This window comes from Podarcis pityusensis, assembly GCF_964106645.2.
Source record: "Podarcis pityusensis genome assembly, chromosome: 14".
NCBI lineage: Eukaryota > Metazoa > Chordata > Lepidosauria > Squamata > Lacertidae > Podarcis > Podarcis pityusensis.
This window is the reverse complement of record NC_138039.1, coordinates 33,667,569-33,681,319: the sequence shown is the minus strand read 5'-3', so window position 1 is coordinate 33,681,319 and position 13,751 is coordinate 33,667,569. Positions and strand designations below refer to the sequence as shown.

General features: G+C 43.9%; 1 protein-coding gene across 1 annotated transcript; it reads left to right on the top strand.

Moving 5' to 3' along the window:
* The first annotated feature begins 3,095 nt into the window (after positions 1 to 3,095).
* Positions 3,096 to 12,203, top strand: SNRPA1 (small nuclear ribonucleoprotein polypeptide A'). Its single transcript, XM_080980552.1, has 9 exons — positions 3,096 to 3,254; positions 5,395 to 5,542; positions 5,728 to 5,806; positions 7,265 to 7,311; positions 8,947 to 9,049; positions 9,920 to 9,999; positions 10,444 to 10,519; positions 11,256 to 11,349; positions 11,965 to 12,203. The coding sequence occupies exons 1-9, from the start codon at positions 3,173 to 3,175 to the stop codon at positions 12,021 to 12,023; spliced, it is 768 nt and encodes a 255-aa protein (XP_080836678.1). The 5' UTR covers positions 3,096 to 3,172; the 3' UTR covers positions 12,024 to 12,203.
* Positions 12,204 to 13,751: the final 1,548 nt, after the last annotated feature.

Below are 13,751 nucleotides of genomic sequence, written 5' to 3'. Positions count from 1 at the left end.
ATAAGCCACACTAACTTCAGAGTTCTTATTATTTATTAAACTTATTCGTCATTGTTTTCCTACCAATATAACCCAAGGTGACCCACAACAATAAATAAATAAATAACAGTAAAACCATCATAAAACAAAGCACAGAAGAAGCAATTTTTTAAAAAGCAGAATTAAAACACCCCACCCATTGAAGGGGACCACAGATAATTAAAAGCCAAAGGCCTGGCAGGAAAGAAATGTTGGCTAGGGGCATTAGCTTAACAAAGAGACTGGTTTGACAGCTTCAGCAGCTCTTTTACAACAAGGGTGGGGGGTACGAGTCTTGGCCCACTGCAGGGCTCAGGTTAGCATGTGAGCCCATTTTCTCTAGCCATGCTCACAGTCCATCAGTTTATAGGCAAGAGGGTTGGGCTCAGTCCTGCTGGGTATTACAGTACTTGGGACACTGCATCCCCTGTGCGGAATGCGTTGTCAAAGCAGATCCCTGCAGCCAGCAGGATTCAGGGGCAAAACTAGGCTTTATTTCACCTCGGTCAAAGACACAGTTTGGCACACACACCCCATCTGCAAATTTGCTTACACACACACATACAAAGAGAGAGAGAGAGGCTTGGGGCCTCAATGACATCCCTCTGGAGGCTTCACCCAGGGCAAAAATAACCTGGCTAGCCCCCCCCCCCCTCCCCAGGTACTGCTCTGCAGGATTGAATCCTCCTCTCATCAGCTGGATAGCAGAGTGTTCAATCCAGCTGGGTGCTGCTTTGCCAGTGTGTTCCTGGTGGAGACTACTCTGGCAAGGCAGATGCCCTCCCCTCCAGACGATTGACAGGTGGGTGGCTCTGTGGGGGTTCAGAAAGATTCAGATCTGTCCTGTTCTGCTAGTTGCCAAAAAGCTTCCTCTGTTCTACATAATCCCCTCTTGCAGATATAAAACCAGAGATTTGGAAGACACCTAAATATGCCCCTCCCTGTCCTATAACTTTTCTTTAGGGTTGGGCCTTGTACCTGGCTCTTAGTTCATCTCGGTTGTACACAATAATAATTAAAAAACTCAGGCAACTATTAATTCTTTTCTTTTGTATAAAATTTTCACACTTGTGGGTGACCGACTGGAACCAAAAAAGCTCAATAGTTTTTTTAAATAATCAGCTTTGGCAGAGTGTGGCACAGTGCAGAATAATTTATTGCTGTATTCATTGGCAAAAATGTGGGCTAGCTGCAAATTGTGTCCCTCTTTGTTAGTGATGTCTGTTACCTGGATCTGCACTGCCATAAAATTAAAACATTTTTCCTTTGTTAAAAAGCTTGCCAAGGGAATAGAGAAGTGGAAATTTATTTGACGCTAGTGTGCCACCATGTGGTCTTCAGTGAAAGAAAAATAAAGATTTTAAAATTATATATGGCAGAGGAAATAGCTGCTGTGGCTTGTCTAGGATATTTTGGGTTGCATCCACATGGTCCGTTGGTTGAATTTCCATCCTGATCTGTTTGCCCAAAGTTTGCAGGGAGATTGTAAGAGGTTGGCTGCTTATTCATTCTGACTTATAGTTGCCATATTTTGAAGAGCAAAACAGAGGACACATTGGCCACCTTCTCCTATTAACTATGGATCACTATGACGACTCTCATTCTAAAATACCCATGAAAAACAGGATGTATCCTGGAAAAAGAGGACATTTGGCAAGCCTATTTGTGTGCAGGTCAATTGTTATCCTACACTTTCTAGTAGTGCATTCCCCACTGAGTTCCTTACTGCAAAAAGGGCCATTTTTATTTCATTTTTAATATGTTTATAGCACAAGAACAAATCCACTTTAATTGTGCCCCCTCAATTCATTTAATTCCACCAGAAAAACTGCTACAATCAAGACATGACATAACATTTTATGCTATCAGACCAATAGTCCATCTAGCTCAGGATTGCCTCTGAATACCAGTTGTTGGGGATCATGACTGGGGAGAGCGATTTTTGTTCTGCCATGCTGTTTGTGGGTTTCCCAGAGGCATATGGATAACCAATCTAAGAACAGGATGCTGGACTAGACGGACCATCAGTTTGATCCAGCGGGGCTATTCTGGTGCTTGTTACTCACCAAATGACAAAATAAGGATAAAACAGCAAGAACTCATCAGGAGCAAGGACTGCAAACCAGAGGTCAGTTGGAACATTCAGTATGTGTGGAATTGTACGTGTGCTTAATTAGGAGCAGCCTTTCTGAGCTCAAAAGAACCTGCTTGCAAGTATGTACAGAATTCTGCTAAAGGAATTTGGTGACAAGTATGCACAGAACTGTGCTAAAGAAATTAGTTGTAAGTATACACAGAATTGTGCTAAAGGAATTTGGTGGCAAGTATACACAGAACGCAGCTGGCGCTGTGGGTTAAACCACAGAGCCTAGGACTTGCCGATCAGAAGGTCGGCGGTTTGAATCCCCGTGATGGGGTGAGCTCCCGTTGCTCGGTCCCTTCTCCTGCCAACCTAGCAGTTCGAAAGCACGTCAAAGTGCAAGTAGATAAATAGGCACCACTCTGGCGGGAAGGTAAACGGCATTTCCGTGTGCTGCTCTGGTTCACCAGAAAGTGGCTTAGTCATGCTGGCCACATGACCCGGAAACTGTACGCCGGCTCCCTCGGCCAATAAAGCGAGATGAGCGCCGCAACCCCAGAGTCAGTCACGACTGGACCTAATGGTCAGGGATCTTTTTACCTTTACCTTATGCACAGAATTGTGCTAAAGAAATTAGTTGTAAGTATGCACAGAACTGTGCTAAAGAAATTTGGTGGCAAGTATGCACAGAACTGTGCTACAGAAATTAGTTGTAAGTATGCACAGAATTGTGCTAAAAGGAATTTGGTTGCAAGTATGCACAGAACTGTGCTAAATGCACGTTAGTTAACTGCGTCTAACCAAGCGGGCGCCATATGCTTCTCTTCTCAAGTGTAAGCGCAACTGGACCCAAAAGCCTCGGCAGGCCTCCCAGAACTCAAAGCGTCGCCATGGCGACGAGCAAGCGTCTCTCCGAAGGCGCCGCTCGGCACTCGACTCACCCCCTGTCTACGTGGCTCGGCAACTCGGCTCTGCGGGCTGCGCAGCCGGCCGGCGCATGCGTATTAATTCGGCTCCCCCGTCGGCGTGCCGCTCAGGTTTTCTCTTGGTGTGCGGCGGCCGCGGGGAGCGAAAATGGTGAAGCTGACGGCGGAGCTCATCGAGCAGGCGGCGCAGTACACAAACGCCGTGCGGGACCGGGAGCTGGACCTGCGCGGTGAGGGTCTCGGCCTTGTGGTGGTGGTGGTGGCGGCGGCGGCGGCCTGGGAGCGGGAAGCGCGCGGCGCTTGCTTGGCCTTAGTAGGCCTGAAGCGCGCGGGCAGTAGGCAAAGCGGGAGGGGGAGCTGAGTCGGGGGACGGTGGCTCAAGAGGGTCACGTTAGGTGGCCCACGTGGGTCGCGCTGCCTCTGTCCTGGACGGGGTGGTTGGCGTACCTGTTGCAGCTGGTGGTAATAGGAGCCCAATGCCGCAGAGGTCACCTGGGCCTTAAGGAGCAAAGTTGGCTCGGTGGGCACCCTCAAAATAATGGACAGATGCTAATGTAAGAAGAACCCTGTTGCATATACAGTGGTACTTCGGGTTAAGTACTTAATTCGTTCCAGAGGTCCGTTCTTAACCTGAAACTATTCTTAACCTGAAGCACCACTTTAGCTAATGGGGCCTCCTGCCGCCGCGCTTCCGGAGCACGATTTCTGTTCTCACCCTGAAGCAAAGTTCTTAACCTGAAGCACTATTTCTGGCTTAGCGGCGTCTGTAACCTGAAGCATATGTAACCCGAGGTACCTCTGTACTGTAGATAGGTAAAGGGACCCCGACCATTAGGTCCAGTTGTGGCCAACTCTGAGGTTGCGGCGCTCATCTCGCTTTACTGGCCGAGGGAGCCAGCGTACAGCTTCTGGGTCATGTGGCCAGCATGACTAAGCTGCTTCTACCGAACCAGAGCAGCGCACAAAAACATCGTTTACCTTCCCGTCGGAGTGGTACCTATTTATCTACAGTGGTACCTCAGGTTAAGAACTTAATTTGTTCTGGAGGTCCATTCAACCTGAAACTGTTCTTAACCTGAGGTACCACTTTAGCTAATAGGGCCTTCCGCTGCCACTGCGCCACTGCCACGCAATTTCTGTTCTCATCCTGAAGCAAAGTTCTTAACCCGAGGTACTATTTATGGGTTAGCGGAGTCTGTAAACTGAAGCTTCAGTAACCTGAAGCGTCTGTAACCCAAGGTACCACTGTACTTGCACTTTGACGTGCTTTCGAACTGCTAAGTTGGCAGGAGCAGGGACTGAGCAACGACCCGCCGACCTTATGATCAGCAAGCCCTAGGCTCTGTGGTTTAACCCACAGTGCTACCCACGTCCCGTTTCATATATATACAGTCTCTAATAAGAGGCCATCCACACAGTTCCAGGAAACTCAAAAGGAGCTAATGAAGACCCTTACACCGTCATGTTTAGTATTCATTTTAATTTATTAAATCTGTATACCACTCTTCATCTGTATATCACGGGGCAGATCACAACATAAAAATGCAAAATGGGAACACAGAATACAAACCAAAGCAAAACAAAAACACCTAATAACCCTCCCTCCCTCCCACAAGTATTTGGCATCTAGAGTAATTTCTTAAGAATAGACCTTTTAATTAGCTGTTGCAGCTGTTAACTGTTGATGGAATTTCCCTCTGTGAGCCTGCTTTTTTAAAGCAATTTAAGAGAATGGCTATTACCCAGTGGCGTAGCGTGGGGGGTGCAGGGGGGGCCGGCCGCACTGGGCGCAACATCTGGGGGGGGCGCGCTCGCACTCGCAGCTCTCTGCCCCTACCTGGCTCCACGGGTTAGGGGGCGCAAATTACTTGCCTTGCCCCGGGTGCTGACAACCCACGCTACGCCACTGCTATTACCACAAAGGAAGCTGCCATATACTGAGCCGACCATTGGTCTATCTTGCTCAGTGTTGCTTCTACATTGACTGGTAGTGACTCTCTAGTGTTTCAGACAGAAGCCTCTCTGAGCCCTACCTGAATTTTCCAGATATTAAACCTGAGACCTCCTTCAAACAAAGCATGTGCTCTACCTGTGAGCAAAGGCACACCCGTTATTTAACATGACTTGTAGCAGTGAGAACTACGAATTAGTATTGAGTGCTTTGAAGTACTATTTTTTTCTGCCTATCCTAAAACTGCTGGCACACAATTTCACTGAGTAACCCCAAGTCCATCCTCTCAGAATTGTCAGGATAGTTGTAAGAAACACTGAGGTGATAGTTTTCTTTCATGTGTTGTCTAATGCATAACTGAAGTATATATTTCTCCTGCACTATAGTTTGTTTGTTTTTGTCCCATGTTGCATCATCAGGATATAAGATCCCTGTGATTGAGAACTTGGGCGCTACCTTGGACCAGTTTGATGCTATCGATTTCTCTGACAATGAGATTCGGAAGTTAGATGGGTTTCCTCTGCTGAAAAGACTGAAAACATTGCTGATGAATAACAACAGGTTAAGGTGAGTGTCTTTCCAACTGCAATTTTGAGGTCTCCTTGGCTGCAGTTCTCGATACTCTACTTCTTGTACCACTTATTCAAGTCTAAGTTTAAAAGCAGTTGAAGTTTGGGGAAGAGGACTTACAACTTCCAAGATAATAATTATTCTGATGGCTCTCCCCCCCCCCCCCATTTTATTTTTTTTAGCCGAATAGGTGAGGGACTTGAACAGTCTTTACCAAATCTCAAGGAGCTCATTCTTACCAACAATAACATCATGGAATTGGTAAGTGAAATAAAGGATGAAAGAAATTGGAATGATTGAATGACATACACGCAATCACTAGAAAGGCCCCAAATTTTCTAAGATAGGGTTTTCTTGCCTTTTTTTTTTGATTACATGAGGCAACTTTCTCAGTGAAGATTTTACCCATTCTGACTTCTTGAGAGCAGTTGCAATGTAGCAGATAATACCAGTGAAATGTTACTCAGAATATTGTTTCCATGTTGTTGCTTAAAATAAAGAAATGACCCAGGTTTGCACACAACATTAAGCCATGGTTTTGTGCTACATGCATGAGCAAGATGACCCTGAACAGCACTGCTCTCCCATTTCTTCCTTCCATGCAGCCGGGAGTCCTTGGCAGCAGTTAAATTTTGCTTTCCCCTGATCACAGTTTATCATTGCGAATGACCTAGAGATTGTGATTTGTAACAAATTCTGCTAAGTTTAAACAAGCCAGCTTCAGAAACAACAGTTTGAAGCTTGTGGCCCTCCAGATGTTAATGGACTCCTGCTGCCTTCAGTCAGCATGGCAGTCCTTTGATATCTACCATCAATCTTGGCTGGTTGCTTGGTCTGAAAATAAATGGCCATAAAGGCTTGCCTGAGCTTAGAAAAAGCAAAGTTAAACAAATAAGCTCTATGATCCAAAACTACCTGAAAAACCTGAACTTAAAATTATTTCTTAATCAGACACTGTATTTTGTTAATACACAGTTTTGCCATTGATATTTGTACGGTGGTACCTCAGGTTAAGAAATTAATTCATTCTGGGGGTCCGTTCTTAACCTGAAACTGTTCTTAACCTGAGGTAACACTTTAGCTAATGGGGCCTCCCGCTGCTGCTGCACCGCCAGAGCACGATTTTTGTTCTTATCCTGAAGCAAAGTTCTTAACCCGAGGTACTATTTCTGGGTTAGCGGAGTCTGTAACCTGAAGCGTCTGTAACCTGAGGTACCACTGTATAGGAAAATGGTGCACATATTGTCTCCGTATAAGATCACAGATTTTTCTTTTGGTGCATTTATATGTGGAGAGAAGCAATGTCCAATTGGAAATAGCATCTACATACAATATGGTTGGGTGTAGTAAGCCATACACACCCTTGGAGAAGAGCTCAGTAACCAAGTGAAAAAAATCAGTTGAAAATAAATCCCCTAGAATGTAAACTGACTCCATAAATAACTTTTGTTGCTTCTGTTCTGGGTGAATTTTTGAATGGAAAGACACTAAGGTTTAATTGTCTTGCTTTTACAGTGTAAAGCCATACAACTGAGACAAGTGTGTTTAACATGTTTCACATAGTGAGTTAAGCCTAACTGTTCTTAAGCTATAAAGTTTGAAATGCATGCAATGATCCTCATTTTATAGTATAATTAACTCTTGGTTAAGGGGCCTCAGTGTGAGCTGGAAAACGTATATTAACATAGCTTTAACTACATTTCTGTTTCTCTTATTCAGGGTGATCTAGATCCTTTGGCAACTGTCAAATCACTAACATATCTGAGGTATGAGATAATTCACCTTTGTGATCAAATATTATAATATGCCTTCCTTACCAAATGTCTGTCCTATAAATTAAGGTTGGCAACAAGATCTGCCAAATATTTTTTTCCCTGAAGCCTTCAACACTTAATAGAACTAAGAGGGCTTGCTTTGTTTTCCCAAAGCTCTCTAGGGATTTCCGAGTGTGGAGTTGTGGTAAGAATTCACCTCTACACCCCCACTGTTTGTTACCCAGGTGAGGGACCACCTTTTAAATGAACCACAGAACCAAGGAAACTGTTTCAAGTCCAGCATCCAGATTTAGGGACTCCGCGTTTTTATTTATTTTATGTATCTATTGCAATAGAGCTCAACCCAAAGTGCCAGTGGAGAGGGTTTGCTCCGAGGCACTTCAGAGCAAAAGCTTATATAGTAGTTCAAACGCAGCAAACGAAGACTCATAAAACATCTTCACATACGTCAGGAAAGGTTACAGGTCATGAAACAGAAAAAATGTATGGCCTTTTCCTGCTTTCCACTCCCCCTGCTGTCGCCTTGTGGTTGACCAGCAGTGCCTAGACCTTTTGCCCATTTTGGGTATTGGATGTCCCACATTGCCCTGGCAGCCTAGTCTATTATCATTCTTTGCTGACGTTTCTCCATCTATCTTTCAGGAAGCTTCCAAGGATTTCTGATTAAGACTCTGGTACTAACTCATATGAAAACATCCTGCCATTTGTGCTGCTTTCAAGGTCAGATAAGGAGAGATGGAATGCAGCGTAGGCGGGAGAGTCTCACAAATGAGAACACACAAAACTCAAGCCTAATACATTCTGTCCAACAGTTAAATGCAAAGAAAGTGAAACGCTGAAACATTATTAAAATAATAAAAATGTACACCTGGGGTCTTTAGATGTGAATTCTTACCACAGAGTGATGCTTCTTCACAAGAGGAGAGTATAATAAAAGTATGATGCGATAAATAATTATATATTGAAGGGATCCATGTTTATTTTATGTAATTAACATTTGCATAGTTCATTTTTTAACATTTTGCTGAGGCTTTTTCAGAATGAAATGAAAATGAAAAGATTATGCTTCATATAGTTTACTTATCAGATAATATTTTGATTCATAGATGGCACCGGATATCTTAGGTCTTTGAAATAGGTGTCACGTCTTCCTGTCTCTGATTGTAATGTTTGCATAAACTTTTATGTTCATGAGCATCACAAACAGATATGCATTAACACGTAGCAGATTAGTAGGTCCTGCCTCCAATAAAATTAAATTTGAGAGCAGTTCTGACATCAGTGACCCACGAACGGTGACAGCAATCAAAGCTCTTATTCTTCATCAAATAGTGTAATCAGGTTACTTTTGGTTATTAATCTCCCTTTAATTAGTCAAGCAACTCGGCTTTTTACCTTGGTCCTCAAAGTGGCTGGTGGACCAAAGCATGGTTAAGAGGTTGGCAGGACTAGGGTCTTGCCATTTGGTCTGGCCTCTTAAAAATAATTATTCCCAACATTGGTAAGAACCTGGGAGATGAAGGGGAAAAGACACTTGGCAATAGGGAATGTTGTGCCAAAACATTCCTCTTCAGCAGTGCCTTTGTTTGAACTGTGTAAATATGTTTCTCCTTTTCCTCCCTTCAGTATTTTAAGGAATCCAGTGACAAATAAGAAGCATTATAGGTTGTATGTCATCTTCAAGGTCCCACAAGTCAGAGTCCTGGATTTCCAAAAAGTGAAATTAAAAGTAAGTGTTTTGGCAATTGTGAAGAATTTGTCTTTTGAGAAGCCATGCATTTAAATGTTTACTACTTGAGTTTTCTTTTCGTGCCTATAGTATAACATAATTTTCTCATTATAACGCATTTTCAGACTGTGACATTTGTTTATGGCTCTGGCTCTGCAAATGTAATTCTGAATGCCTTTCTCATGACCATACAGATATCATGAAAACACATTTATGAATCTGCAGTCATAAGCCCGGAAGCTTTTTTATTTGGAACTGTATTTTAGATTTGAATCATTATTAACATAAATACAGGATTGCCTTCTCCTCACCAATCAGCAAATGTTAGCCTAAATGAAAGCTTGAAGCAGTTTTCGGACGATAAACATGCTGAAGCATTTTAGTATATATCTTATTGTGTGTTCCATTTACTTGAAATAGTTTCTGTGTAGGTAATTCCTAGAAATGTGGGGGTGTCTGTTCCCTGCCCGCAGCTGTGGCTGGAGGAAAGAAAGCAGAGTCTTATCAAATATGCTTTGAGATTAAATGTAGTTTCTTGTGTAACAAATAAACTCTAGTTTGCCTGCTGGCTGTGACTTCAATCAACTTCATACTGTTTTTGAAGTGAAATTAATGGACAGGAACTATTGCGTGGTGGGGAAAATCTCAGTGGACTCCCTTGCCATCTGAGCTAAATGGAAAATAGATCTTTCTTGTGAAGGGTTATAGGTTTCACTAGGGCCAACTTTTAAGGCTTCATCTTGATGCTACCTTGCTTTTTCAAGAATTGCACATCACCGTGCCATTTCTTTTTGGGAGACAGGAGCTATGCACCGTATACATGCTTCTATTGAATGTTGCATTAACTCTGTGTGTGTGGTATCGCTGTAGGAGCGTCAGGAGGCAGAGAAAATGTTCAAGGGCAAGCGGGGTGCACAGCTTGCAAAGGATATTGCCAGGAGAGCAAAAACGTAAGATACAGATAACCACTTTAAACTGGCAGTCTCCTTCAGAAACACCACAGCCAGTTTGTAAATACTCTTGGGCTGTAAGAAAATTGAGTGGTCGGTGCGCTAGTTAGCACCAAAATTGCCTAGTTGATGAATGGCAATCATTGCTTCTTTTTCTCGACAAGTACATTATGAACCCTGACAGTTTTAACATCCAAGCTAGCAGCTTGAACAACACATCCGATTGATATTTTTTTCATAAAAGGCTCTAAAAAGGGTGGGATGTGGGAAGGTCACTCTGCTGGTGTTTCTGAAGGAGCTATTACTTGATTGTATCAGTTTGTTAACAAAGATAAGATACTACACCTGATTGAAATTGGTGCTTCCGGGGACTTCTCTTTGGAAGCTTGAGAAGCATGACAATAACTCTTTGACTTTAACAAGGCGTCTTTTTTCCTTCTGAAGTTTCAACCCAGGGGCTGGCTTGCCAAGTGACAAAAAGAAGGTGGGCCCTTCCCCAGGAGATGTGGAGGCTATTAAGGTAATGTTTTTCAGACTTGTACAGGGAGGAATCTACCAAGAAAAACATTCACTGTCATTTACTTCCAGAAGATAGATCTATCTATGTGTGTATTGAGTGTGCCACATTGCTTTGTTTTTCAGGTACTGACATAGTTTGCGTAGCTTTCCTTTGCAAATAAAGAGTTCAGATTTTGTAAACATACTATAACTGTCTTGCACCTTATTGCAAAAATTCAAGTTTCTAAGTGGCCAGATCAACACAGTCTGATAGCTAGGGGTAGATATCAGTAGGTTAAAAATGTATTTGTCTAAGGAGGAACAGCTAAAATGTAATAGGTAATAAAATGTCACCCTCTAGCTGGAATTGAATTGAACTCTTCTTGACATGCTGAATCGTTTTCAGAGCCAGTGTGGTGTGGTGGTTAAGAGTGGTAGATTCGTAATCTGGGGAACCTCCACATGCAGCTGCTGGGTGACCTTGGGCTAGTCACACTTCTCTGAAGTCTCTCAGCCCCACTCACCTCACAGAGTGTATGTTGTGGGGGAGGAAGGGAAAGGAGAATGTTAGCCGCTTTGAGACTCCTTCGGGTAGTGATAAAGCGGGATATCAAATCCAAACTCTTCTTCTTCTTCCTTGGTGTTCAGACCAGTCTTGTTAGCACTGTTGTAATAGGCACAGTTCAATTTTTGTGAAACAGGCATTGAATTTAATGTTAACAGTGTTGCATAAGTGACCTTTGATTTTTCCCTTTAAGAATGCCATTGCTAATGCCACAACACTTGCTGAAGTAGAGAGGCTGAAGGGTCTGTTGCAGGCTGGTCAGATACCTGGCAGAGATCGCAAAGCAGGTAAGGAATATCGTTGGAACCCTTATTCTTGCAGGACATTTAGAACAGAGGTTGGACTGCCCCTTTTCTCTCTCTTTCTTCCTCTCCGCGCAGGGGAGTTGGCCCTTGTCAGAAGTCAATAACAGCAACACACACACACCCCTGCCACCAGCCAAACAATACCCCAGCCCAAGAATCTGTTCAGCAGCCTTGGCTTTTGTAGCTGGAGTCAATCACAACCCTGCCCTCCCAGGCCAGGTGGGAAAAGGCCTGCCAGGCAGGGAGCGGGTCTTCCAGGACTCACAGCCAAGATGGTATAAGGCAGCTTCTGATTTTTAGACAGCTAGAAGTTTTAAGAAAGCTAGGATTTTCCATAGCCTAGAAAAGGCAGCTATGCAAAATTAAATATTTCTTTGCAGCAGTAGTTAGTAGAATGGCCATTATTGCAGCATGAGGAAGCAAACAAGTTAAGAACCAGCAAATGCACTTAATGCTAGTGAGCTAAATTTGAAGCATCAAAAGCCCATCTTTGGAATACTTCCATAGAATAAAGCAGACCTGTACAGTCACTCCTTATCATCAGCTTCACATTTGTGGTGGAGAGAATGATTAAAATAATTGTGCTCTTTTCTTTAGGCCCTATGGATGAGGCTGAAGAAGAGATGGAGGAAGATTCAATTGCCAATGGATCCTAAAATGCATTTTTCTGCATCTGGGAAGTCTGCAGAATACTCTGTACCATTGTCTGTCAAAGCCTTTTGATTGATTGCTGAAGTGGAATCATTATTTTTTTGTAGTTTTTGTTCAGAATCACTCCTGTTAATTTTTTATACTGTACATTTTGAAGTAAAATTAAAACTTCTTTCCTAAACGCAGCATAACATTTGGTGCAAACAGTTGGTTTTAAAATAATATTATTTCAGCCTTATGTTCTGTGTACCACCGTCCCACCTCTAAGTGCGTGTGTTGGTGCCATTACATCTAAAGTTGGTGCCAATACATCTAAAGTTTCAAGCCATAGTTTGCACTTGCCCTCCATACCAGGAGGTTACATGTGAACTATTGTTGATTTAAAAACTTTCCTTTTGGAGAGATGCAGTTCACTTGCAGAGAGCCATGGCCACACAGTTTCTTGTTTGTTCCAGAAATCACAGAGAAGAAAGGTGTTGGAAGAGAGGCCTCTAAGATACAGTTACCAGATTTTTTCAATGAATCCAGGGACACTTTTTTTGGGAAGCTGAGTAGCAACAGGGAGTCAGTAGTGGGGATGGTGAGGCAAAAGACCCTGGGCCCAAGCACACATGCATATTGTATAAAGGTGCAAAGCCCTTCTTTTGCACCCTGTGAAACATAAATGCGCAGTTTTTTAACGCCCTTGACTCCTGAGCTTCCCCTGATCTCCTGCCCCCCTCCTCCTTTGTTTTGACCGATTGGGGGGAGGCTCGGGAGTCAAGGGTGGGCGGCTGTTGCCCAGTTTTTTTAAAAAAAACTCTGCATTTATGTATCACAGGGTGCAAAAGAAGGGCTTTGCACCTTGCCTGGCAGAGAAACCACGCACCTTGTGCCCCTCCTGGGCAACACCTGCCCACCCGTGACTCCCAAGCCTCCCCTGATCCGTCAAAACAAAGGGGGAAGAGGGCAGGAGATCTGTACCACTGGACGTCCCTGGTTCCCCTTCGGCAGTGGTGGCGGTAGCGAGCAGCTCCTGAAGCCAGCCAGAGCCAACTGCACTTCCAGGCTGCTGAGGCTGCTACTGCCACTGCCACATTTCCAGGGGACAGATTTGCAGATCCGGGGACGACTGGTAACCCTACTCTAAGAACCTGCTAAGCCACACCCACACTGGCAACTTAAGCTCAGGGCTCAGGTTAGGCCTTTCATGCACACAAGTGTGAATCAATAACTATACTACAGCAGTTATTACCTCAGAGAAGGTAAGGTTGACCCCTATTTTGACACAAATGTCAGCCAGAACGTCTGCATTGCTTCTGTTACATGCCTTGGTGAGTGTTGGATGTGTGAATGTGAATCCACCTTATTATAATCCACCCCCATCATTCAGCCCGAACACTCTTTTTTGTGGAGGTCCAGATTCCCTTAGGGGGTGTTTTGTGGGAGGTACATTTTGTTGGTGGACAGGGCTGTAGCTTGTAAGTGGAGCCAGAGCTAAAAGTGGGCAGGGTTTTATGTTACTTCCTCTGCACCCGGGAAGCTGCCTGGGGAGAGACAGATCATTCTCAGTGGAATTCTGAATTGTTTCTTCTCTCCTCCATTCGCCCCCACCCCATGTGAAATCAAGTCAGTGGCTGCAGTTTCCCCATTTTTAGTGTCTAAGGGCCTGCTGCTGCCACCCTTTATTTGGCAAATGCTCTGGGTATGAACGCGGTAACATTGCAAGTATCTCCTCTTCTTTACTTGCTGTG

Bases quoted from the DNA above. Each gene is read 5' to 3' on its own strand.
- SNRPA1 (XM_080980552.1), top strand. From the start codon at position 3,173: ATGGTGAAGCTGACGGCGGAGCTCATCGAGCAGGCGGCGCAGTACACA. The intron at 7,312-8,946 runs GTATGAGATAAT...TCCTCCCTTCAG, and splicing joins AAATCACTAACATATCTGAG to TATTTTAAGGAATCCAGTGA. The intron at 10,000-10,443 runs GTAAGATACAGA...TTCCTTCTGAAG, and splicing joins ATTGCCAGGAGAGCAAAAAC to TTTCAACCCAGGGGCTGGCT.